Raw genomic sequence first — 27941 nt, forward strand, 5'->3', positions numbered from 1 at the left:
GAGAACAGAACACCAGGAGCCTTCCAGCATGATGGGCATGCCGTCTGTCTAACGGCAGAGGCTCAGTCTGAAAACAAGGCATGCAAACTCTGCTTACACTTGGAGGGAAAGAGAAGGGGGTGGAGGATGAGAAAATAAGAGGGGTTAACAGTTAACCTTCTAGAATACATTTGTGACATGGTGAGACAACCATGCTTATTTAACTTCTATGCAGAGTACATTATGAGAAACGCTGGGCTGGAAGAGGCACAAGCTGGAATCAAGATTGCCAGGAGAAATATCAAGAACCTCAGATATGCAGATGACACCACCCTTATGGCAGAAAGTGAAGAGGAACTCAAAAACCTCTTGATGAAAGTGAAAGAGGAGAGTGAAAAAGTTGGCTTAAAGCTCAACATTCAGAAAACGAAGATCATGGCATCCGGTCCCATCACTTCCTGGGAAATAGATGGGGAAACAGTGGAAACAGTGTCAGACTTTATGTTTTTGGGCTCCAAAATCACTGCAGATGGTGACTGCAGTCATGAAATTAAAAGACTCTTACTCCTTGGAAGGAAAGTTATGACCAACGTAGACAGCATATTCAAAAGCAGAGATATTACTTTGCCAACAAAGCTCTGTCTAGTCAAAGCTATGGTTTTTCCAGTGGTCATGTATGGATGTGAGAGTTTGACTGTGAAGAAAGCTGAGCACCGAAGAATTGATGCTTTTGAACTGTGGTGTTGGAGAAGACTCTTGAGAGTCCCTTGGACCGCAAGGAGATCCAACCAGTCCATTCTAAAGGAGATCAGTCCTGTGTGTTCTTTGGAAGGAATGATGCTAAAGCTGAAACTCCAGTACTTTGGCCACCTCATGCGAAGAGTTGACTCATCAAGGACCCTGATGCTGGGAGGGATTGAGGGCAGGAGGAGAAGGGGACAACAGAGGATGAGATGGCTGGATGGCATCACCAACTCGATGGACGTGAGTTTGAGTGAACTCCAGGAGTTGGTGATGGACAGGGAGGCCTGGCATGCTGCAGTTCATGCAAAGAGTCGGACATGACTGAGCAACTGAACTGAACTGAACTGAGACTACCGCTGTTGAAACTAGAAATACAGGTGTTAAAAGTATCAAGCAGTTAAGAGCCTCTGATCACACGTATTCAAACCAAACCCGGTCTGTTAAATGCCACTGACTAGCTCTCTGACATTTATTTCAACTGCCTGCATCTCATTTCCTCAACTGTAAAATGGGGATATTAGCAACTATATTAAAGCAGAAGCATAAACCAATACATACAAAGCCCTTACAACAAGCCTGGCATTGAGTGAGGACTCAGAATGTTAGGCGATAGCATCAGCCTCTTCACTACCACCACCACGAGAATATATGTTCCACAAGGGCAGATAATTTTGCCTGTTTTGTTCACAGTCATTTTCTCTGCACTTATGGTACCGTGCAGGGCCCTGTGGGGCTTGTGGGCACAAGGTCTTTCTGTGTCCCCCACTTCTTTGATTATAGGAAACAACCTTCATTTGACCTACATGACCTTCCCTGAGTTCCAATGGGCAGACTCAAGCAGTTGTTAATTAGGGAGGGGAGGGGATGCGAGACCAGGGAGAAACAGTGGAGAGCAGCCTTGGGGCAAGGTCCTGTTTCCGCATCAAGGGATACACACAACAATATCTTTGAGCTATTTTGCAGATACTGAAACCCCGTCCAGGTGGGAGAAGTTAATAATTAATGATGGTATGCTGCCCACAAGCATGCAGACCCCAGACCAGCTGGACTGAAGGTCGGTGATGTTGACTCCTACTTATCTCACCACCAACCCATTAGAAGAATATCCACAAGCTTGATCACGGCCTCTGTGAACAATTACTGTAAAACTTGTCACTATCTTCCCCAAGTGGGGCATGTGGTTCAGACGGCATTAGCCTGCTGTGTCCCCCTTTGCCTGGAAAAGCAATAAACCTATTCTTTTCTGCTAAGTCGCTTCAGTCTTGTCCAACTCTGTGCGACCCCATAGATGGCAGCCCACCAGGCTCCCCCATCCCTGGGATTCTCCAGGCAAGAACACTGGAGTGGGTTGCCATTTCCTTCTCCAATGCGTGAAAGTGAAAAGTGAAAGTGAAGTCGCTCAGTGTGTCTGACTCTTAGCGACCCCATGGACTGCAGCCCACCAGGCTCCTCCATCCATGGGATTTTCCAGGCAAGAGTACTTGAGTTGGGTGCCATTGCCTTCTCCACCCAAAACTCTGTCTCCAAGATTTGATTCGGCACTGATGTATGGAGAAACTGAGCTTTCAGCATCACCTATAAGGCTGCCTGACACATAGTGAATGATCAATTAATACTTGTTGAATGAATAAATCCTTAATTATGCCATCAGCAGGCAGTTATTATAAAAATGATGACTTCTTCCAGGTATTGGTTCCAACCTTAGCCCCAGTTCCTTTCCCTCATGTCCGCCTGCTGCTTTCATAAGCAGCCACCATGCTTCATGCTCAGATCTGGAGAGTTAGGAGCTATGAGATCACTGATAATGGGTGAAACAGAGGTTGCTGAGGGTAGATGTCACAGGGCAAAAGGACAAGGCAGAGGTGAGTGGGAAGGAAGTGGAGGCAGCAAATCTCAAAAGAGCAGTTTGATTCTCCGATATAGTCAGTGAGTAAAGGACAAGAAAGAGAAAGTCAAGATCACAGAAAACATCTTGAAGGACTCAGGAAACGGTGAGCATGCTCCTTATCTAAAGGAGAGGATACAGGGGAAAGGAAAGATCAGAGACTTTCTGTACCTTCTGGAGATAAACAAAAATGCAACAGAAGTCTTCATGTTCTTAGGAATACAATGGTAGTTGAAGTACCAAATGGTCATGTGAGTGAAAGACCTTTAAGACAGTTTTCTTTTTGTAAAATGTGGTATTTGTACCATCAGCAATACAAGGACAAAATTACTTTTCTTTTAATACGTTCTCCTGAGATATATTAAAACAAATATGTAACTGCTAGATCAAGCCTGTGATTTCAGACACATTATCACTTAGGGCAATGCTAAGAAGAAGAGAAGGAAGTCAACTAAATCATTTAAAGAAAAAATATTTAAGATAATATAAAGGAAGTACATACATGTTTCAAAAAATTACAGGTGCATGAATAGCTAATAGCTGGGAAACTTGGTCAAGGCTATACTCAACCCTGTTATACAGTCTGAATCTTGAGCTATGGGAGATGGCGTCAGCACCCTGGAGAGTGGTACACAAATACTGAGTCTCCGGGGGCCACTGGGTTAACCCCCAACAGCTGCCTCAGTGACATTCAGACACTTAGTATCATCAGCCTCTTGGTCATTACTCGAGGAAAGTCAAACACCAGAAGAAGCTGAATGGTTTTGTCTCTTACCTCTTGGCTTTTTATTTTTGATCATCTTCGATGCATTTAAAGCAAAAGACTTGAATGGAGCTTTTTGAAGAGATAAAAGTAATACCTGCTTTTCCAAAGACTTTCCACTTTTCCTTTTAATTTCATAAGCTGCTGACTTCTTCCTACTTGATTTATTCCTGGCTTATGCTATGCTTCAGGAAAAGCAGCACTCACACCTGGCATGTTCCATGATTTGAACACAAGGAAATGTCATCAAGAGAGGCTTAATGGTTTTTGTTTGTGGGGCATGAAAAATGAGGAGTTCTAAAGGTTAAAGTCAGAAGGTCTTTCTTGTCACCGAGAAAAATTCCAACCAGAGCTGAAAAGTAGGGATTATGGCTGAGGTCACTATCCTCCCACCAAAACTGCTCTCCCAGCATCCCTTGCTCTGAGGCACGTGACTGAATTCTCTGCAACAGCGTGTAGGCAGAAGTGACGGGTACCACATCCACATCAGGGCTTTTAAAAAGCAGCTTGTGCCTCCTCTGTACTCTTTCCCCCTCTGCTCTCTGAGTACAGACAAAAACAAGGCTGTAGGGACTGATGGAGCCATGTAGGATGGAAGGAACCTGGGTCACTTAATCACCAGATGGAGAGCGTGGGCAAGGCCAGAAACACCCATCTTGGACTTTGCATGAATGAACACTGAACTTCTATTGTGTCTGAATCAGTACAGATTTAGGGGGTCTGTTTGCTATGACAACTGAATCTACCCTACCTAGCTTATGTGTTTGGCTGCCACACAGATCAACCAGGCCCGGCTTGCTGTGGGGTCAGGAAGAAGAGACTTTTTTTTTTTTTTCATTTTTGGCCATGCCACATATGAGATCTTAGTTCCCCAACCAGGGATTGAAACCACGGACCCTGCACTGGAAGTATGGAGTCTTAACCACTCAACCACCAGGAGAGTCCCAGAAGAGACATTCTGAGATTTTCCATTTACTCCCTCCCCTCTTGGCACAGTTAACTTAGCTCATCCTTTAGGTAAAACTCAAGAGCCTCTTTCTCCAAGAAGCCTTTCCTGACTGCAGCCAGAGCCAAGCCCACTCCCTCAGGCTCTCCCAGCATACAGCAAACATCACAGTTGTACTTTACATCTGTTTAGTGTGAAGTTTTTTGATTAATGTTTATATTCCCATTAGGTTTTTAAGCATGCATTTTTCAAAATTCACAGAATGACATGCTACTTCATGCATTTTGTTGTGTGCAAATTTTACCTTAAAATGATCAAAAACAAATATTAAATTCTGGTGAAATGAGGTGCGTGCTGAAGAATTCAGGGTCAAGTGTACTGATGTCTGCATTTTGGTTTGAAATGCATTAAAGATAGGTTAATGTAGAGACAAAAAGAAGGATGGACATGTGATCGAGCATATATACAGTCAGGGACTTCCCTGGTGGTCCAGTGGTTAAGTGCTTTGCCTTCCAAAGCAAGGGATGCAGGTTCAATCCCTGGTCAGGAAACTAAGATCCCACATGCAGCAGAGCAACCAGGCCCCCGAGCCATAACTAGCAAGCCCAAGAGCTGCAATGAAAGATCTTGCAAGATGCAACTTAAGACCCGATGCAGCCAAACAAATAAATATTTAAAAAGCAAAAAAGCATATATAGTCAAATGCTAAATGTAGAATCTATGTACTGGGTATTACGGATGCTTACTGTATAATTCTTTCAACTTTTCTATATTTTTAACATTTTTTCCTGATAAAATGTTGGGGGGAAGTCCAGTGAGAGTAGGGTCTCTGAGTATATTACCTAAATAAAATGATTCTGTGTACAGTTTATGTTACACCACTAATCATAGCGTTCTGTGGTTTGCTTCTATTTTTACTTGATACTGTGTCACGGATGTCTGTCCACAATGACAAACAGAGATATGAAAGATAGAAAGACCATATTCTTTTGAAAGTATCATGGATACACCATTATATGTTTAACTTTCATACTACTGATGAACATTTGGGCTATTTTCATTTTTTCTACTTCTGATCATTTCCTGTGATAGATCTTTTGTGCTGCTGGATTTGAGCTTTTTTATGTTACCTATATGTCCACCATGACATGTACCTGCCCTCCCTACACCCCGAAGTCCCCCAGTTGGCCAGTACCCTCCATGAGCAAGAGTCCACAAGTATAAGGAAATAATAAGAAAACCCTCACTCAAACTTCCCCGCATAATTTTCTAAAAAGATCTGGATCAGACAAATCATTACCACAAGCACCTCTGAAGTGTCAGAAGGCAAGTGATATTAGCATTAATTAAATATTCAATGGATATTCATCACGGTGCAGGCGTGCATGCGTGCATGCTAAGCTGCTTCAATCTTGTCCAACTCTGCATGATCCTCTGGACTGTAGCCCTCCAGGCTCCTCTGTCCATAGGATTCTCCAGATAAGAATACTGGAGGGGGTTGCCATGCCTTCCTCCAGGGGATCTTCCTGACCCAGGGATTGAACCTGTGTCTCTTATGTCTCCAGCACTGGCAGGTGGGTTCTTTACCACTAGCACCACCTGGGAAACCCGTTTATCTTCTAGTACTTCAGAATTAGGGGAATCAAGTTTACAATGTAAATAGTTGCATTTGCGCTGTGTATATACCTTATCAGGTCTTTCCAAGTGGCTCAGTGGTAAAGAATCTGCCTGCAATGCAGGAACTGCAGGAGACGCAGGTTTGATTCTGGGTTGGGAAGATTCCTGGGAGGAGGAAATGGCATGCCACTCCAGTATTTTTGCCTGGAGACTCCCATGGACAGAGGAGCCTGGCGGGCTACAGTCCATGGGTCACAAAGAGTTGGACTGAGCACACAAAGACCACACACACATATATACCTGATCAGGGACTTTCTCTGCTTACTTCATAAACTTCCCTTGTATAATTGGTCTGGACAGTGCCCATCTGTCCAATTTACATATCTGCTGCACAATTTTAACCACAGAAATCACTCGACAACCACAGAGGTTAAATTCTTGAAAAGTGTAAAGGTTGGCAAAGCAGAAATCGAAGGTTCAAGAAATCATAAAAGGGACTTTCCTGGTGGTCCAGTAGTTAAGAATACATCTTGCAATGCAGGGGACAAGGGTTCGATCCCTGGTCGGGGAACTAAGATCCCACGTGCTGAGAAGCAACAAAGCCCATGCATCGCAACCACTGAGCCCTCGCGCTCCAGAGCCCACGTGCCTCAACTACAGAGTCTGCGCGCCGCAATGAAGATGCTACATGCCACAGCTGAGACTCGACACAGCCCAACAGATACACAAATATATAAAAAAAGAAATCGTAATAAATAGAGCGAAGGATCAAACTATAAAAATAAACATTAAATAACAAAATAATACATGCAAATGCTCTGTAACAAGAGTCCTAGAGGGCATCCGTCTCCAAGAAAGCCAGAGATGCTGAGATGCCCTGCCCTCGTACGATGACCCTCCTGGGAAACACTCTCTCATGGCCAGGAAAGCAAACGAACTCTCCAAACTGTGCCTCCTGTTCAAGTTTTTGCAACAGAGTTTACTCATTTGGAACTCAACGGCCTTCACACTTGCTTTGTCCCTTGCTTCATTTTCACAGGTCTTAGCAAAACGCGTGTGTCACTCTCTAGTCACTCCACAAATTAGTGCCGTGCTGAGCAGCAGGCTTTTCTGAGCCACATCTGACACCGTGGGCCTGCGGGAGGGGACGTGTGAACAGATTACCCGAAGGTCCACGTCTTTCATCTTTGGAAGGGGGAGCACTACTGCTGCCTTGCTCTTCCATGTACGGGATTTAATGTATATAGCCTACAAGATAACAAAACGGTAAAAAGTAGACATTCAAATATAAAACCACATTTGTCTAAAACCGTGGTTGGCAAAACGTGAGTTGCCCAGGATTGCTCTACGCTTTAAAGGATGGCAGAGGTTTTTGTTATTCTAGTTGCTTTCATGACTTACTGTTGTTTTCCTCTGTGATTCATTTGATGCCACATCCCAGACTGGAACAGAACTCTCAATTATTATAACCGTTTCCATGGAAACGCATGATTTATTCTAATTCCCTCACTATTCCCCAAGGACCTGCTCTCCAATTCCTCTACAGCCCCCACCCCCCAAACCTAGTCCTTTTTGCAACACCCTCTGGAACTTCCACTCCTCAAAAACTTTCCAATCAGGGTTTCCCTGGTGGCTCAGCGGTAAAGAATCCACCTGCTAATTGGGCACAGGTTGGATCCCTGGTCTGGGAAGATCCTACATGCTGAGAAGCAACCAAGCCCGAGCACCACAACTACTGAGCCTGGGTTCTAGAGCCCGGGAGCAGCAATGACTGAAGCCCAAGCGCCCCAGAGCCCAGTGCTCCACCACAAGAGAAGCCACCCCAATGAGAAGCCTGCCCACCGCACCCAGAGAGTAGCCCCTCCTTGCCGCACCTAGAGAAAAGCCCACACAGCAATGAAGATGCAGCACGGCCAAAGAAAAACCTTTCCCATTTGTTGAGTGATCCAAAAGGTGAAGAATTGTGTGTGCAGTCTGCTAACTTTTGAGACAACAAGGACAAGAATAAACATGCATATTTATATTTGTTAAATTAGCAGGGAGAAAACTGGAAAGATGCAAATTAAATCAACGAAACAGCTTATATATGGAGGGGCAGTAGCAGGGAGGGGGCACAGAAGGATGTGAACTTGGGTGGGAGCAAGACTTCTCAGTGTTTATCCTTCTAATATCCTTTTCATTATGAACCATGGGAATATACTGCTTATTAAAAATGTAATTTAATTTTTAAAACTGCCTGACAGCCTCAGCTTATTAGAACCTCTTCTTCATGTAGGCCACCTTCCTCCTTGTCATCATGGAAACCACACCATCCTTGAAATCCACATGCCCCAGGAGCTAGCATTTTAAATCTCTTGGCCTTGGGACTTCCCTGGTGGTCCAGTGGCTAAGACTCCGTGCTCCCAATGCAGGGGACTCAGGTTCAATCCCTGGTCAGGGACATAGATCCTGCACATGGCAACTAAATGTTCGAATGCCACAATAAGGACCCTTTTATGCCCCTGGAGAAGGGCATGGCAACCCACTCCAGTATTCCTGCTGGGGGAATCCCCATGGACAGAGGAGCCTGGCAGGCTATAGTCCACAGGGTCACCGAGTCGGACACGACTGAGAGACTACGCACAGCACAAGCTACAACTAAGGCTCAGTGCCGTCGAGTAAATAAATCTTAAAAACTAAAAAGCTTCCAGAAAGAAAGAGCAGAACATCCACAAAAGAGCAAGAGCCAGGGTTTTAGAATCTAACCCCTTCCTCCTTAAAAAAAAAAATCTCGTGGCCTCATCCACTTGTTTCTCATCCCTAGGCCTCTAGACTTCTTTCCCACACCAAGGTGATAAACCTCTTCCTGCTACGACTTCCTCCGGTCTAGATGCCCCTGTTACACATTTATTCAGTACAGTTTTCCTGAGTACCTATTAGAACAGCCTCTGTTGGATCTGCAGTGGATATCCCTCTGCCCTGAAACCCTGACTCCCTTATTACCGTGATCTTCTAGGGCTAATCCCCATACTTAGCTCAAATCCACCATCTATTGACGCTACTCCGTCTCCACCCTCAGGCCGCTCAGAACTGCTGGCCAAAAGCACACAATGGCATGGACCTCCGCTATCACCACTGCCGATTCCTTAGCCTCCCCGACCTCCAGGCGGCTCAGCAACCTTACTCTGTGCTCCTTCTCTCTAGTCCCACTCCCTGCCAAGGCCCTTCCACCCTTGTGCCACCATCTCAGATTTCTTATTTCACTGCAGTAGCAGGACGGACCTTGTGGCCCTTCGAGAAAATTCATGCATTCAGTCTAGGTCCTGCATGAATTCAACCCACAAGCACTGGAAGTAGGGCGGTGAACACGACACAGCTCCTGGCTCTTGTGGAACTCAGATCTTAGAATGAGGAGACAAATGAATAGACAAGCAAGAGAAGTATCCGCTGGTGGTGGGTGCTGGGAAAGTTAAATATAATGGAGAACGAATGCATGGCTCTTCTGAGCGGTGGTCAGGGAAGGCTTCTCAGAAGAGGTGACATCTAAGTAGAGAGGGAAATGACAAGAAAGAGCCAGTTCTGCAAATAATAAAGGAAGGGAACAGCATCACAGAAGCGCTAAGAGAAGAAGGAGCTTTGTACGTTTCAAAGAACCTCCATGCGGCCCAAGCACAGTGGGTGATGGGGAGAAGGAAAGAAAAAGAAGGCATCAAACAGAGAACAAGGACCAGATTTTAAAGAGCGATGTAAGCCCAGGACACAGGACAGAATGTATTCTGTTTATGAAGCCACTGGAGGATTTCAAGCAGGGGAGTGATTTGACCTAATGTAAAGCTTTTAAAAATAACTATGGCCGCTGCATGGAAGTGTATTAATTACAGGTCACCAGAGTGGAAGCAGGGTAACCAGTTGGGAACGTCTGCAGTGGTCCAGGTGGTAATGTATGGTATAGATTAGGACTGAATTAGTGAAGATGGAGAGAACTCAGTAAATTCATGATATGTTTTGTAGGAGGACCTATCTAGACTCACTATTATGCGGACCTGGGGTAAGAGGGGGGCCAAGGAGGAGTAGAGGATAATTCCCAGAGTTTTGACTTATGCTATAGAGATGGGAAAGAAATTTGATACTTTTTGCACACCTGAGTTCATGGAATGAGATTGATGTGAGACGTGTTGGTGGCACACACAGGGATTAAAGGACTCAAAACAACACTAAACAAGACAGGAATACTTATAACGCAATCTCAACTTCAGTAAAACAGCATCTCCTGGTATCTATAAAAGCATCCAGAATCGCTCTACAAGTCCCAGAGACATCCTTCAACCATGCGGCTGTTTGAAAAGAGCCACTTCCATTCTCAGCTGCAAGAGTGATCTTTTCCAAAACTGAATCTGATCATGTCACTTCTCTGCTTAAGATTCTCAGTGGCTCCCCACTGCATTGTGAGTCAAATCCAAACTCCTCGTTACTGCTCTTAAGGCTCTGCAAGATCAGGCCCCTCCCACCTTTGCAACCTCACATCCCACAACCTCCCTCACCTCATGGCATTTTGGCCCAGCACCTCTGACAGTGCCTAGAATGTGCCCAGCCCTTCCCTACCTCAGGGCTTTTGCGCTTGCCGTTCTCTCTGCCACAAACAATCTTTCCTAGGTCTCTGAATGTATGGCTGGTTAATTCTCAACCTTCAGGTCTCAGTTTCTACATCACTTTCTCAGTCTGAGTAGGTCCTTTCTTTTTTAAAAACTTACCTTTTAATCAGAGTATAATTGCTTTACAGTGGTGTGCTAGTTTCTGCTGTACAACCATGTGAATCAGTTGTAAGTATATGTAAAACCCCTCCCTCTTGAGCTTCCCTCCCAGCAGCCCCCCATCCCACCCCTCTAGGTTATCACAGAGCACAGAGATGAGCTCCCTGTGCCGTAGAGCAGAGGGAACCACTAGCTATCTACTTTATACATGGTCGTGTATTTATGTCAAAGATACTCTCTCAATTCGTCCCATGAGTGGGTCCCTTCTTTATCTGCCTGTGACACAGCACTCCATTTATTTCCTTCACAGTACTGGTTACCAACTGGAGTGTAGCTCTATTTACTTTTCACTCTCTCCCTCCCTGGAACATAAGCCCCATATGAACAGCAAATGTGCCTGCCTTGTTAGCTGGTTCCTTCTGCAGCAGGTGCCTCCACCCAGCCACACTGTACCTTGCCAAAGCTGCCTTTTCCCAGCACCATCAGGAAGTTAAAATCGGTCAGTTTCATCCGGTCCCTGTTGCCGTTGTTGTCAAATTTGGAGATGGTGTTGGTCGTCTTTTCTTCAGGAGTCTTGGGCCCAGGACCGATCTTGGCTCTCTGGAGGGAGAAGCACATAGAAAACATCGTCAGAGTTGGAGGATGCCTGCGTTAAGTGTTCAAACTCAAGCGCGGTGGCAAGCTGTGGATCCTGCAACTTATGCCCCTGACTCGGTGAAAAGCACAGCCCAGTATCCACGGTGCAAACTCAAAACGTGAAGGCCAGACTTGGCACCTCCATGTTTCTTTTATCCCTCGTGTCTCGTCCACCACCAGAAACTGTCATTGCTTCCTCCCAGCTGTCTTGAGAATTCCTTCCTCCTTCCATCTCCACCTGTCATCATCTCTCACCTGGACAACCCACCCTGGCTCCCTCCACACTGGGCTTTACATGCAGCAACTGTGACTTTCATGGCTTCCCTGGCTCAGATGGTAAAGAATCTTCCTGCAATGGAGGACACTCGGGTTTGATTCCTGGATTGGGAAGATCCCCTGGAGAAGGGAATGGCAACCCACCTCAGTATTCTGGCCTGGAGAATTCCAAAGACAGAGGAGCCTGGCGGGCTACAGTCCGTGGGGTCACAAGGAGTTGGACAAGAGTGGCTAACACACACACTGGGACTTCTGCTCCTTCACACTCAACCAAGTCAACCAAGCTTAAAATGCTTCAGTAGTGACCCAGCATTTTTAAGATCCTTGGGTGCTTTCATGGGCCCAGATGACCCAGTCTGATCAGGCTCTCCCCACTTTTCCAATCTCTTCACTTCTTGGGTCCTTCTTCCCTACAAACCCAGCTTCATTGTCCTTTCACATCCTAGAGTCCCAGGGCCCTCCTACCTCAGAGCCTTTACACTTACTATTGCTCCCGTATGGATGATTATTCTCTCCCCTTCACCAACCTAGTTACCCACATTCTCTGCTCCACATTCTCACTTTCTCGGGGAAGTCTTCCTGGATTCTCTGTCTGGGTAAGACGTCCCTATCTGCTCCCTTCATCCACCTCACTCTCCATTTATGCTGCAGGTTAACTGTCTGTTCGCTTGTTTTCCCAACAGACTGGAAACCTTCCAGGGCAGGGAGTATGTCTTATATTCCACAATATCCCAGACAACCAGCAAAGTTTCCAGCTACATATTTTGTAGGATAATGGATGGATGAGGCCCACGTTGGTCCTCAATGCAATCGGGGAGAGGCTTGCTGTTGTGAATAGCAAAATGATGCCTCCGAATGGCAACAAATTCCGTGAAATCAGGGGAGAATAGGAGACCAGCATATTTATAATTGGAGTCTAAAGTTGCAGGGGGAGCAAATGAAGCAACTGACAAACAACTAATCTCAAAAATATACAAGCAACTCCTACAGTTCAACTCCAGAAAAATAAATGACCCAATCAAAAAATGGGCCAAAGAACTAAACAGACATTTCTCCAAAGAAGACATACAGATGGCTAACAAACACATGAAAAGATGCTCAACATCACTCATTATCAGAGAAATGCAAATCAAAACCACTATGAGGTACCATTTCACGCCAGTCAGAATGGCTGCGATCCAAAAATCTACAAGCAATAAATGCTGGAGAGGGTGTGGAGAAAAGGGAACCCTCTTACACTGTTGGTGGGAATGCAAACTAGTACAGCCACTATGGAGAACAGTGTGGAGATTCCTTAAAAAACTGGAAATAGAACTGCCTTATGACCCAGCAATCCCACTGCTGGGCATACACACTGAGGAAACCAGAAGGGAAAGAGACGCGTGTACCCCAATGTTCATCGCAGCGCTGTTTATAATAGCCAGGACATGGAAGCAACCTAGATGTCCATCAGCAGATGAATGGATAAGAAAGCTGTGGTACATATACACAATGGAGTATTACTCAGCCATTAAAAAGAATACATTTGAATCAGTTCTAATGAGGTGGATGAAACTGGAGCTATTATACAGAGTGAAGTAAGCCAGAAAGAAAAACACCAATACAGTATACTAACGCATATATACGGAATTTAGAAAGATGGTAACAATAACCCTGTGTATGAGACAGCAAAAGAGACACTGATGTATAGATCAGTCTTATGGACTCTGTTGGACAGGGAGAGGGTGGGAAGATTTGGGAGAATGGCAATGAAACATGTATAATATCATGTATGAAACGAGTTGCCAGTCCAGGTTCAATGCACGAAACTGGATGCTTGGGGCTTGTGCACTGGGACGACCCAGAGGGATGGTATGGGGAGGGAGAAGGGAGGAGGGTTCAGGATGGGGAACACATGTATACCTGTGGCAGATTCATTTCGATATTTGGCAAAACTAATACAATACTGTAAAGTTTAAAAATAAAATAAAATAAAATAAAAAAAAGAAAGTTGCAGGGGGGATGTCCTGTAGGAATGAGCCCTTAACCTATGAGGTTTGTGCTGACTCTGAGCAGCTAGTGTCCAAACTGAATTAAACTGGAGAACACCTAGTTGGTGTCCACAGAGAACTGGAGAATTTCTTGGGATGGAAAACCCATACGCTTGGCATCAGACGTACTATGAGAGTGTTAAGTTTTCCTCCATGGGGTATGTCGTTTTTCGCGCCTGGCTTCTCTCACTCATCATAATGGTCTTGAAATTCACTCACGTCGTTTGCTGCATGCACAAATCAGTGGTTTGCTTTTGTACTGCTGAGTAGCATTCACTGTTTAAGTTCATTCTCTTGTTTACAGGCATTTGTGTTGTCTCCGCATTTTGGCTACTAGCAAGGTATTCGAGAGGATTCTTGGTCCAGTTATTTTTTAATAAAGATTTGTCGAGATTTAAGTGTCTCTGGGACAACCCAGTATAAATAAATACCCAGTGAGCAGTTGTATCATGTGGGTTTCGGGTTAAGAAATGACATAAGAACTGGAGGTGGATTTGAGGGTTAAGGCATGGGTTAAGGGGTAGTTAAAAGCAGATAGCCAGGGAAACTGTAAACAAGAAAAGAGCTTAGGGACCTCCCTGGTGGTCCAGTGGTTAAGATTTCACCTTTCAACGCAGGGAGTGTGGGTTTGATCCCTGGTCCTGGAGTTAAGATCCCACATGCCTTGGGGTCAAAAAACCAAAACATAAAACAGAAACAATTTGTAACAAATTCAATAAAGACTTTAAAAATGGTTCATATTTTTTAAAAGCATTTAAGAAAGAAAGAAAAGAGTCTAGAACAGAAGCCACATTGCTTTTGGAGGCCATGTCTTCCTATCATCCCAAATCCTCACCCTCCAGCTCCCAGAGATTTTCCCTGGCTGTCCTGATCCAAACACGTCCCCTCCCTCCCTCCTGCCCCACTATCTCCCTCCCCGCTGCCACCATCCCCTTGCTTTATTATGATGTCTCTGAACCCTGACTCGGGGCCCACCTGATTCACACACTCCAATCTCCAGCCCGTGAAGATCCGTGTCCTGACCGTGCCTGGTTCCCAGTCCCTGTTCCAGCCCTGAGATCTGCTTCCCTCCACCTGCAGGGCCCAGCACACCCCCTGAAGGGGAAGGAGTGAGGCATGCTCACTCTCCCATTTCTCCCTTTGATTGCTTATAGGAAAAATTTTTTCCTGTTCTTCAAGGAGCAGCAAGTGGGAAACAGCTTCATTCCTCAGTCCTGCAAGAAACCTTCTCTCTTCTGAATTCCACACTCCATCTCAATTTGCTTGTGTGACTTTCCTCTTAGGTAAAGTGGGCTTATGCTGTAGACGGATGTCTGTGTCCTCCCCAAAGCTGACACATGCTGACATCCTAACCCTCAAAGGTGATGGTGTTAGGAGGTGGGGCCTGCAGGAGGGGATTAGGTCATGAGGGTGGAGCCCTCACGGATGGGATTAGTGCCCCAATTAAAGAGACCCTAGAGAGTTCCTTTGCCCCTTTCACATGTGAGGACACAGTGATAAGATGACTATGGACCAGGAAGCAGACTCTCACCAGACAATTCTGCCAGCACCTTGACCCTAGACTCTCCAGCCTCCAGAACTATGAGAAATAAATGTCAGGCTATGGCTTTTTGTGATCAGAGCCTGAACTAAGCATGTTATCTTAGCCTCTACATGCTAGATCAGAAGTCTAATAGCCTGTTGGCCTGGTCTGCACTAATATTTACATTGCTTGACATCTGTTAAAAATTAGGAGCTGCTGCTGCTGCTGCTAAGTCACTTCAGTCATGTCTGACTCTGTGCAACCCCATATACGGCAGCCCACCAGACTGCCCCATCCCTGGGATTCTCCAGGCAAGAACACTTGAGTGGGTTGCCATTTCCTTCTCCAATGCACGAAAGTGAAAAGTGAAAGTGAAGTCACTCAGTCGTGTCCAACTCTTAGCGACCCCATGGTCTGCAGCCCACCAGGCTCCTCCATCCATGGGATTTTCCAGGCAGGAGTACTGGAGTGGGGTGAAGATACCATATTAAAAACCCAAATCCTTGCTTCTTCTAAAGAAGTAGATCTGGCAACACTGGGCCCATCCATAAGCCACCGTGCCTGTAGACGGGACATTCGGGCTCCAGTTTATCTCATTTACCGCTCTCACCACCAGCCCTGCTGTCTCACACCAAGCTCTCCCCACTCCTTGTTAAATGCCCAGATCCTAGACACTTTTGGGCTTGTGATCTTTGGAGAACAAGAATCCTGTCCTGTGTCCCTCTGAACTCCCAGCCACCTTGTGCCTAGCAAGGTCCTCCATCGAAGAGCAAACACATTTTAAAACTGAGGCCCAAATTTAAATGATCTTCTGTCTTGCTGGGCTGAATATGCCTTCAGAAACAGGATACACTAATGGTCGCCTTTTCATGTCTGCAATTTAGAGCCCCAGGACTCAGCGCTCAAAGAGAGAGCAGACAGAGGTGCTTCTGAGAAAGAGCCCTGCCTCTTGCCAGGCTGCGCCAGGGGAGGGTGAAGGCACCTGGGCTGCCAGGCTTCAGGGCTCCGTTTCAGATGAAGAATGCCTGTATTGGCTTAAACTAAACTCCTCTACCACCCCTACCCTCTGCAAGGAGCTCCTAGGGCACTTTCACACCCAACAGTGGTGGCAGAGACCCCAGTAGACTACAAGTCCACGCTGATGCTCTGAACCCCCAAGCAGCCCTTCCAAAGACCAGGAGGGGCAGGTCTGGAGCATTATTTATTCTGTATGTATTCTGGGAGGATGATAATGATGGGCTGACATCTAAATAATATCACATGCCAGGCTGATTTATTTATTCAATTTTTTTATTTGGCTGCACCAGGTCTTAGTTGCAACATGCGGGATCTAGTTCCCTGACCAGGGGTTGGAACCCCAACCCCTGCCCTGGGAGCACAGAGTCTTAGTCACTGGAGCACCAGGAAGTCCCCAGACTGTTTAAAGTGCATTGTTTCATTCACTGCCACAGACCCTCCAGAGAGCAGAAGTATCATGATACCCCCACTTTGCAGATGGGGAACCAAAAGCTCAGAGATAAAGTAACTTGCCTTCAGCACCCAGCAAGGAAGGGAAGAGCTGGGACTCAAATGCAGGCAAGCTGGCTCTCGAACCACCTGAACAGCACAGGCTACGCTGCACAGCTGTAGCCCCAGTCATCCAGCCAAGACCCTTTGGCGCCCCCCAACCCCCGCCCCTCTACACCTGGGCTGCTGGCCGCTGACACCTGTGACTCTGTCTACAGGCTCATTTCCTGACTGCAGGAGCAAGTATAGTCCACTGGCAGGCCAAGTTGAAACCGCTGACAAGCTAATTCCCCAGAAGCAGCCAGTGATGGAAGCGGGACTGGTGGATAATAATTCAGCTGCTTGCTCCTTGACTGGAAACCCTGTGACCCACGCTAAACCCCAGCTAAAGCAGGATTAAACTCCAGTTGCCCACAGTGGTATCTTGCTGATAGTACATCCTTTCCCAACTCGCTTCCTCTCCCTGCCTCACGTCCTCACTACGCTAGATGCTTCTCGGCGTCACTGCCAAGCTCCTCTGTCCATGGAATTCTCCAGGCAAGGATACTGGAGTGGGTTGCCACTCCCTCCTCCAGGGGATCTTCTCAACCCAGGGAGTGAACCTGAGTCTCTTATGTCTCCAGCGTGGCAGGTAGGTTCTTTACCACTAGCGCCACCTGAGAAGCCCCTAAAGAAACCATGTGGACTTGAATCCTGAGAGTCTGTTTCTGGGGAAACTCAAAGTGAGACAGCGACCAGCTGAGGGATGTTAGAAAGTTGCTTAACCTCTCTGGGTCTCAGTTTCCTCATCTGTAAAAGATAAAGGGGGATGATAGGAGTACCAACCAGTCAAGGTGGCTGTAAGGATTGAATTATATGAGTTAATACTTCTAAAACACTTAATAAAAGGCACATAGACTGAAGCGACTTAGCAGCAGCAGCAGCAGCAGCAGCAGTGAGCATTTTATTAAATCAAAAATTTCTCTGTAAATAGATAGCCAATGGGAATTTTCTGTATGACTCAGGAACTCAAACTGGGACTCTGGAATAATCTAGAAGGGTGGGAATGAGCGGGAGGTGGGAGGGAATGGGGGGGATATTAGAGAGGCAAAGGATATATGTACACCTGTGGTTAATTCATCATGATGTGTGACAGAAACCAAACCATTATTGTAAACCAATAATCAATTAATTAAAAATAACTATTAATAAAAAATTTAAAAATCAACCACCCAAAAAAAATGTCTACAACTCTCAGAAGACCCATTTGGAACCAAGCAAAATGGTGGAGCTTTCCCCAGCCTATCAGCAAGACCATGGCCGGACAGAAGTCCCCAAACAGCCTCCTCCGACGTCCTGAAACAGACCACGAGCAGTAACTTCACCAAGCTCACCCTACCATGAAATTCTATTATGCCAATTTCTGCAGCTCGATTTTACCGTCACTCAGAATTTCTCCAGATAAGAGGCTTGAAAGTAATTTCTGAGTCATTCTGGGTGCTAATTGGTTATTGCACAGGGATTACATTTCTCACGTTCAAGGTCAACTGAAATTCCTCTATGTGTCTGGGAACAATTTTCGGTCTCTTGGAAACATTTTTTTAATCAACAAACTATGGTGTGGAGCGATTACCACTCAGGCATAAACAAGCGTTTGCAGGCTCTTTCGGGAAATAAAGGGACACGTTTTGTTGCACGCAGATAAAACAGTCCTTTCCTTCAAGCCAGTAACTGGCCCAGACAAATGCTCTGTTCATGTAAGAAATGTTTTCCTGGGTGTTCTGAAATGTCACCCCAGCTGCCCTAAGACAGAAGAAATTATTTTGCAAAACTGAGACTTCATTTTATATAAGAAAACACTGGTCTTATTTTCTTTTTTTCATCCACAAGAGGACATTTTTAACTCCGCAGCAAACGGACACCACTCCATCAGAAAGTTGAGGGAAGGAACTGGAAAGAGCTCTGTGGAAGGCCTGCCCTCCAGCCCTACCTTTTTTAAAAAAAAAAAAAAATCAGTGTCCAGTTCTTTTTTATTTATTTATTTATTTTTGGCTATGCTGAGTCTTCGCTGCTGCACACGGGCTTTTCTTTAGTTGCAGCGAGCAGCGGCTACTCTTTGGCTGCAGTCCTCGGACTTCTCGTTGCAGAGGCTTCTCTTGCTGCGGAGCACAGGCTCTAGGGGCTCAGGCTTCAGTATTTTCAGCACCCGGACTCCGTGGTTGTGGTGTCCAGGCTTAGCTGCCCCGCAGCACGTGGGATCTTGTCAGACCAGGGATCAAATCCGTGTCCCCTGGATTGGCAGGCGCATTCTTAACCACTGGACCAGCGGGGAAGTTCCCAGTGTCCAGTTCTTAACTTTCATCCACTCATTTGGGCTTGAGTGGCCCTGTGAGGATGAACCTGTGATCGAGTTCCCTGGAGAATGACTGATGAGCCCACGGCCAACATGTTTACTCCACTTGCTTCCACGATGGGAAGTCCCACTGGGTCAGAACCATCACCAGGTTTTACGGAGGGTGCAGGCTCAAGACAAGGGTCAGGATCCAAGTACTATTTCTATCTAGCTGAGGGGACTCTAAGATAGTTCTTGGAATAAATGCCCAAACCCTTGCCAAAGCCAGCACTACTCTGACCCCCACCACCTCCCAGCCGCACTTTGAATTCAGACTTTGCTCTCTCTGCTCCAGCCACACTGGCCATCTTTGAGCATCCCATAGTTGCAACAGATCGCCCAACACAGGGCCTTTATATCTGCTCTCCTCTTGGAATGAAAGGCTTTTTCCCCCCTTTACTTGGTTAACCTCCTGTGTTGTTTCCTCAGAGGCTCCTTCCCTGCCCTCTCAGATGTTATATTTCCCTCTTACATCTTCTCAAAGCACCATGGACCTCTCTGTCACAGAACTTTACCTGGTCACGTTCTGCTTCTATTTGCTTGCGTGATTACTGGACAAATAACAATGACAGTAACCTATTTCATTTTAGATATTTCATACAATTTTTCAGAGTTAGTAGACCATCATTGCTTATCTAGAATTGATGATTTCCCATCAGACTTCGTATATTAAGTTCCTGTGAACAAAATAATGAGTTTTCCCTTATGAAACTACTTTAAAATCACTCAATACACACTTAATGAAAGAACTCAAACCTATTTCCCCAAAGCATTTTCTTTGTAAAACTGGGATATGTCCTACACACCTTCGCATCCCATATACATCCCAAACTCCTGGAAAATGGAGTTTATGTGGCCCCACAGGGGAGAAGGGGTTTGCCTGGGGTAGAAACAGACCAGCGCTACTGCCCAAGGTCAGAGCCAAGGGCTCCTAATCTTGGGAAGATGCACCTAAAGGTATTTCAAGCACAGTTAATTCCATGCGTTAATACAGCACCATCCCACCGACAACAGATCCAAATCCAAATTCCAGACCTCAGCAAGCCTACTTGACTCAGCTTCCAGAATATAATCACTACCTTATCCACTGTTTTCATTCATTGTTACTGACATTCCTGTCCAAGCCACCATCCAAATGACCCAGGTAGCGAATGAACACGTTTAAGGAAAGGTCTAAATCTGATTGAAGACAAGGAGGCAGAATGATGTCAGAAGGCAGGGAACACTTAATTGAGATCTTGAAGGATATGTAGTTTTCTGGGAGGTGGAACAACATTTCCAAGGCCCAGGATTGTGAAAGGCCTTGGTAGAAATCACACCACGAACAAGAAAAACAGTACGGAGGCAGACTCAGCTGGTTCCCACGATGCTGAAAGACATCTCACCTCGAATTTCTGTCGCAGTTCCTCGTTGCCCTCACTGCCTTCCGGTGGCACGGGCACGTTGAAGTACTCGCCTTCCTCCTGGCTCAGTAACTTAAACCTAAAGGGAGCAAAGGAAAGACAAACTCCATGATGCTACTTCATATTCTGATGATTAGGATAAGGGAGAGGGGTCTACAGAAAACTGCTTTAAAAACATGTGTTGATGGGTGTTTGGTTTGGGGATGTATCTGTGTGTGTGTGTGGGTGGGTGTGTGTGTGTAGGTAGGTATATTATGTGTATGTATGTGCAGAGAAACTTTTGTTTGCAGCAGAGAAAGGTTTATTGCAGGGCCACACAAGGAGAACAGGTGGCTCATATGCAAAAAACTCAAATTCCCCGGTGGTTTTCCAGGAAGAGGTTTGCTTTTCTTTTTAACTTTTTGTTTTATATTGGAGTATAGCTGATTAACAATGTTGTAATAGTTTCAGGTGGATGGAAAAGGGACTCAGCCATATAAATATATATATATATATATACACACACACACATACATGTGTCCATTCTCCCCTAAACTCCCCTCCCATCCAGGCTGCCACATAGCATTGAGCAAAGTTCCCTGTGCTATACAGTATGACTCTGTTGATTATCCATTTTAAATATAACAGTATTTACATGTCAATTCCACACTCCCTATCTCTTCCCTCATTTATATTTTTATAACCATCAGAAAGACATCAGAAAAAATATGTTTATAGAATGCAAAGTTCTTTGTCAGCCTGTACACACACATAGACACACAGGATTTTCTTGGTTATAACAGTCATTGTTTCTATCTATTTTGCGGGGCCCATTAATGGATGTTAGAGTTGGACCATAAAGAAAGCTGAGTGTTGAAGAACTAATGCTTTTGAATTGTGGTGCTGGAGAAGACTCCTGAGAGTCCCTTGGACAGCAAGGAGATCAAACCAATCAACTGATTATTCATTGGAAGGACTGATGCTGAAGCTCCAATACTTCAGCAGCCTGATGCAAAGAGCCCACTCATTAGGAAAGACCTTGATGCTGGGAAAGATTGAGGGCAAGAAGAGAAGTTGAGATGGCTAGATAGCATTACCAACTCAATGGACATGAGTTTGAGCAAATTCTAGGAGATAGTGAAGCAGAGAAGCCTGGCGTGCTGCAATTCATGAGGTCGCAAAGAATCGGACACGACTTAGTGACTGACAACAAGTGCGTGCTTTCTAATTCTGAAAGAAGGCTGATGTATCACGCTGTATCACTGTATCTCGCTGTCCCAGCATTCCTACCCCCTTCCACTGTAACACACTGCCACCTTGCCACTCAGCACTCGGCAGCGCTTGGAAGACTATGGACTTCACTCAATGATGCTGTTTTTCTACACAGACACCTTCCCAAAGTGTCTGGTAGTCAAGCTCCTGAGAAAGTACACAAGTCCTGGAGTCAAACCATGCCTGGGTCCAAATTTCACCTCTTCCCTTGCCTCTTTGGGTAATTGAATGAGCTAGGAAGATCCCTCGAGCCTTGATTCTTCTCATCTATAAACAGGAATAAAAGCCTTTTCCATAGGATCATGGTGAAGTTGACACGTGATGATGTATGTAAGATGATAAGCCTGGTGGCTGGCATTTTGTTGTTACTCAGTCGTGTCCGTCTCCTTGTGACCCCATGGACTGCAGCATGCAAGGCTTCTCTGTCCTTCGTCTCCTGGAGCTTGTTCAAACTCATGTCCACTGAGTCGGTAATGCCATCCAACCATCTTGTTCTCTGTCATCTCCTTCTCCTTCTGCCTTCAATCTTTACCGGCATCAGAGTCGGCTCTTCACATCAGGTAGTCAAAGTACTGGAGTTTCAGCTTCAGCATCAGTCCTTTCAATTAATATTCAGGACTGATTTCCTTTAGGATGGACTGGTTGGATATCCATGCAGTCCAAGGGACTCTCAAGAGTCTTCTCCAACACCACAGTTCAAAAGCATCAATTCTTTGGCGCTCAGCCTTCCTTATGGTCCAACTCTCACATCCATGTGTGACTGCTGGAAAAACCATAGCTTTGACTAGACAGACCTTTGTGGGCAAAGTAATGTCTCTGCTTTTCAAAATGCAGTCTAGGTTGGTCATAGCTTTTCTTCCAAGGAGCAAGTGTCTTTTAATTTCATGGCTGCAGTCACCATGCAGCAATTTTGGAGCCCAAGAAAATAAAATCTGGCATTTAGCAAGTGTTTAATAAAAGGCATCATCATCATTGTTACTGATATTCATATTATTATAATAAACAAAATGGTTTCAATTTGTTTCTAGACCACAAAGATATTTTCATCTAGTCAGACTGAGATGAGCGTGAGGAAGGAAAAGGGACATTCCAAAGACAATTAAGTCATTGGGCGAAAAAAGAACCCCAAATTCTTCACTCCCAAAGACTTCCTAAGCAAAATTTACAGTTTTCATCACAATGTTTTTCTCCATTCACAAATCTTCCTCGGCAGCTTCTAAAAATAGACAGATAGGTGACTCAAAGCCAAGATGCCAGTTTGAGCCCAGACGCCTCCACATTTAATAGTCAATGCTCATCTTCCAAACTTCCACTGAAATTACCCAAAGAAATATAAAAATAAGAACATCTGTATCTTTGCTGGAAATCAAGAAGGGTGCTATCCACAAAGCAGGGACTTCCAGGAAGTTCCACAAATTAAAGTGCTAGTAAGAGAGCATGGAGCAGTCTTTGGCAAAATTCATTCACCTTTGTGGATTTTGCTAAATCTGGATGTTATTATCAACTTAATGCTTTCATTTAATCACCTCTTTTTTAAATAATAAATTCACTTTAAAAGGACACTCTATATCTCTTCCTTGTAAAGAAAACCAATATCATTTGTTAAGCAGAAACTACGTATGTGTGAAAAATTAAACACATGCAAATCAAAGTTACTCATACATGTGGCTGATTCACTTTGTTGTACAGCCAAAAATGACATAACATTGTAAAGCAATGATACTCTAATAAAAAGTGAAAAAAAAAAAAAAAACCAAGTAGATGGTATTGCTTACCAAAGGCTCTGAGACTAACGCCTGCCCCCCTACTTTGTTAAAATGGGAGCTCAGCAAACAGCAAGGGTTAAAGAGCATTTAGAATACATCAGGGCCCTCTGAGAGTTTCTCTGCAGCAAACTCAAGAACTGAAGCAACACCAACAGAAGAATAGTTTTGTCCAGTTACAGTTCTATATGGCCAGCATCTCAACCATGCACTACCTAATCCATTTGGAGTAGAAAGTATTTTGGAAGATATATGTTAAGAGGGATTGACCAGCTGTGATCAGTCAATGGGAACCTCACAGGACCCCACTAGTAACCCTGGATCAGACCACCAGAGATAGGATGAGGATCACTAATTTTGATCCATATTCAGGAGGTACAGGACACACCAGCGCCTGGGGCATTGGTCAAAACAAGAGCCCCCCACCCCTCACATTTGCTGTGGCCAGTACGCTGTCACTATGGCCTCTGGATATGGACAGTGAACCCATCAGAAAGGAGGAACAGGGATCCCTTCTAGCTTTGAGATGCACAAACCCAGCAGGCAGAAGATGCCCCACCACCAGGTAGCAGGGCTGCCTGCTGTGCAGCTGTCTCAGGTCATAGCCCTCCCCCCGGTATCTACAGGACCGGGACCCCAGACCTGACAAAGAAGAATTTCAAAAATACAAAAGACTTCTTTGTCCCTTCATCTGGGTATGATAGATTAGAACAGGACACTCAGGTTTCTTGGGCTTCCCTGGTAGCTCAGACGGTAAAGAATCTGCCTGAAATGCAAGAGAACTAGGTTCAATCCCTTGGTCGGGAAGATCCCCTGGAGAAGGGCACGGCAACCCACTCCAGAGTTCTTGCCTGGCGAATGCCGTGGACAGAGGCGCCTGGACCATTACAGTCCATGGGGTTGCAAAGAGTCAGACATGACTGAGCGACTAACACATACACACACACTCACATTTCTATGCTCACCATTCTATGTGGAGGGCACATGAACAACCTCTCTCAAATAAAGAGAAACAACGAGGAATCCAGTTTCCATGAAATAGAACCAGTGTCAAAAGAAACAAAATTCCAAACAATATCTAACTCATATTTTCAGTGAGTTCCAAGAGGTGAATGCATCTATGAAGCAGGAACAATTTGAACTTAGGAAAAACTACTTTCAGAAAAAATACATATATAATTCTAAGTTTTAAAATCCATTGGAGACAGTGAACACTAGGATGGATAATCCAGTGAACAATTAGGGCATTAGAGGACAAACTTGAGAACTTTTCCTGGCAGTTGGCTTGATATTTATTATGCTAATTAGATTTGAATGGAATGTTTTATATACCACTAAGAAAAAAATGCATATTCCCAAAATTAACATACAACATGAAAGAAGGGAATATTGCAACGCATATTTCAGCAAAGACAGTATTATCCCTCTTATATAAAAACGTCTAAATTAGTAAGAAAATAATAGGCAAAACACAGTACACAGTTGCTTATGAAAACAAAAAAAAGGCAATATACAAATGAAAGCATTCAACGTAATTAGTAACAAATGTATGTAAATAATAAACATTTATATTATTAAAGTACATATAAAATGTATATCACATTATGCATGTATATTATCTAAATATATATATATATATATATTTAGTAACAAAATATGTATAGCTTCTGCATCATCTTTGAAATTTATAATACCAGATGTTGACAAGCGTGGGTGAAAGGAAAAGTCTCACACAGCACTGGTGAGAATGTAAATTAACTGAAAAAAATGATAGAACAATATGGTAAATACTTTAATAATGCATATATCCTCAAAGCTACTGATTCCAGGCTTAAGAATTTATTAGGAAATAATTAAGGCAAGGGCTTCCCAGGTGGTTCAGTGATAAAGAATCTGCCTGCTAATGCAGGAGACACAGGTTTGATCCTTGCATCGGGAAGATCCCCCTGAGAAGGAAATGGCAACCCATTCAGGTATTCTTGCTTAGAAAAATCCCATGGACAGTCCATGGGGTCACAAAAGTCGGACACAACTTAGCGACTGAGATATTTAAAGCAAAGGTTTCACTTATAAGTATATTTACTGTAGAATTATTTATATAGGTAAACATTGCACATCTTATAATAAGAATATTATTATGTAAGTTGAGGCATAGCTATAAGAATGGGATATGTGAGGCTACTAAAAAGATGTTGCCCAAGATTACAAATAGTAAATAAATCTTTCTATTGAAATGTACACAGAACAATTGGCAACACTGACCATACACTAAGCTAAATTGAAAAAAAACATGAAATGAAATGAAATTTCATTTAAATGAAATTTAAATGAAAAAATGAAATTTAAATAAAAAAAAACAAGGAAAACATGAAAAATGCACAGGCCATATTCTCTGGCTATAAAGCACAAAAACTGTCACTGAACGTTAGTAATAAAAAGGTAAACAAAAAGTTAAGACTTTACGTTAAGTTATAGCCTCTAGCTATAAAACATGCCTAAGGAAAAGCATGTTAGAAAGAAAATTAAAAATACAACTGCAAACTTCGAGTAAGCCACAAAAGCTCAATGCGATGTATCAAAACAGAAATTTCTGTTCCCGCCAATGCTTGCCTGTTATTTTTAAAGAGCAGCGTAAGTTAAGAGAGAAAAAAATAAATTAGCCAAATATTCAACTGAAATTCAAAGACAACCACAAAACAAACCTACGGGAAAGGAGAAAACAGAAACACAGAACTGATATACAAATCCCAGACTCTTTGAAGAAATAAAAAAAAACAACAACAGTGAAACAGATAAACTTCTGAAAAAACAAGGGGAAGGAAAGAACACGGTATAAAGACACAAAATTAGAAACAAAGGAGAGGGTTTGACAACAGACACAGAACTGGCAGCAGAGCAGCAGATGCGGGCCCGGGGCTGGTGCGTCACATCTGGACGCGTTCCTTGCTGTTTCTGCCAGGCGGCCTTAAATGAGAACCGCAGAAGAGCAGGGAGCGCTCGTCCCCTTCCAGAGGGGCACACTGAGTCTCACAGAGGGAATGGGACACACCCTAGATCGCACAGGGTTAAAAGAATTCCTGGGTTGGGACTTCCCCGGTGGTCTGGTGGTTTAGAATCCACCTTGCAATGCAGGGGGCGTGGGTTCAATCCCTGGTCGGGGAACTAAGATCCCACGTGCCATGGAGCAACTTAGCCTGTTCACCCCAACTAGAGAGTCCATGTGCCACAATGAAAGATCCCGCATGACGCAACTAAGACCCAATGCAGATGAATGAATAAATGTTTAAAAAAATATATCTGTTAAAAAAAAAAAATACCTGGGTCAAGAACCCAAATTTCTAGCATTTGGTATATTTCAAGGTAAGACAGCATCATAGATATCTTGGCCCTACATGGCCCTACATCTGAAAAGGACTTTTATCTACAGCATCTGAAGAGGGCTTTTATTTTTGTAGAAGTTCCCTTCCTACTATTATTTCATCAACTTTGCAACTATCCCAAGAGATAGATGGAGGCAGGTTGCTATAATTACTCCTGATGAATGGAATCAGACCTGCTAAGAAGGCTGTGGTACAGGTGGCGAAGTCTGAGGTCACAAGGCATCTAACTGGTCAGAAGAGCCAAGCTTCCAGTCTGCCTTCTAGGCCCCCACCATACCGGGGGTAGAATGGGATGTGTAGGTGCTTAGATGCTGGCATCACAGAGACCTGGACCTGATCCCCAGCACTGTTACTGATGTGCTGTGTGCACCTCACCCCCGATCAACTACTCTGATCCAGGGAACAATGTTCCACCCAGCAGTGCTGGGAGAATTAAAAGCTGATGGAAGTGTAAATGCAGTCATATTTGGACTTACTCCTGGTGGCCCGTCCCTTATCATCAAGCCATTCTGTCCTCTCTGCACTCTGCCGTTTGCTTCAGGGGAGGAGACATGGCGGGCGCTGGCCCAGGAAGAAGGATGTGGCCCTTGTGGGAGACAGCCTGGCCCTTAGGGGCCTGGAGAACCATGTGAAGGAGACAGGGGAGGACGGGGTGAAAGCAGAGGGCTTGGGCCCCCTGCCTCCAGAGCCCTGGGCAGAGACCTGCACAGAGGGCCACAAGCATAGCAGCAGCTGCAGAGGGAAAGACAGAGGGCTCTGAGATGGAGCTCCTGGATCTCCACGCAGGAGACTCAAAAAATGAGAGGTCATGGAAGCGCTGATCAGGGTGGGGCCTGGCAGTGGCCCACGGGGCGGGACAAAGAGGACAGGCACTGTGAAGGGACCTCACAATCAGAGGCAACAGCCGAGGACCTGGGATTCCAGCACAAAGCCAGAAGGATGCCCCCACAGCTGGGGGCTTGGGGAGAGAACTGTCCTGCCTCTGTGGGCGCTGGTTCAGGGACCAGGCAGGGTTGATCACCCTGCAGCAATGAAGCCCAGAAGCCACCATCTACAGTGAAGGTTCCCTTCTCCTCGGCCTCCAGGAGGTCACAAAACCGCATAAGAAAGTCTAGGTCCATTATAGAAAATAAAGCAGC

At 44.8% G+C, this 27941-nt stretch overlaps 1 protein-coding gene across 2 annotated transcripts in view; it reads right to left on the reverse strand.

The window, feature by feature from the left end:
• PRKCB (protein kinase C beta) overlaps positions 1–27941 on the reverse strand; it is a 374895-nt gene that overhangs the window by 83213 nt on the left and 263741 nt on the right. For both annotated transcript variants that reach the window (XM_086376807.1, XM_086376806.1), the window contains exons 8-9: positions 20391–20487; positions 11118–11264 (exon numbers count right to left, since the gene is read on the reverse strand). In XM_086376807.1, the coding sequence (XP_086232933.1) occupies positions 11118–11264; positions 20391–20487 (244 nt within the window). The remainder of the gene's footprint in view (positions 1–11117; positions 11265–20390; positions 20488–27941) is intronic.

Source organism: Bos grunniens, chromosome 25 (genome assembly GCF_055505025.1).
Source record: "Bos grunniens cultivar Pamir isolate PY7600 chromosome 25, Bosgru_T2T1.0, whole genome shotgun sequence".
Lineage (NCBI taxonomy): Eukaryota > Metazoa > Chordata > Mammalia > Artiodactyla > Bovidae > Bos > Bos grunniens.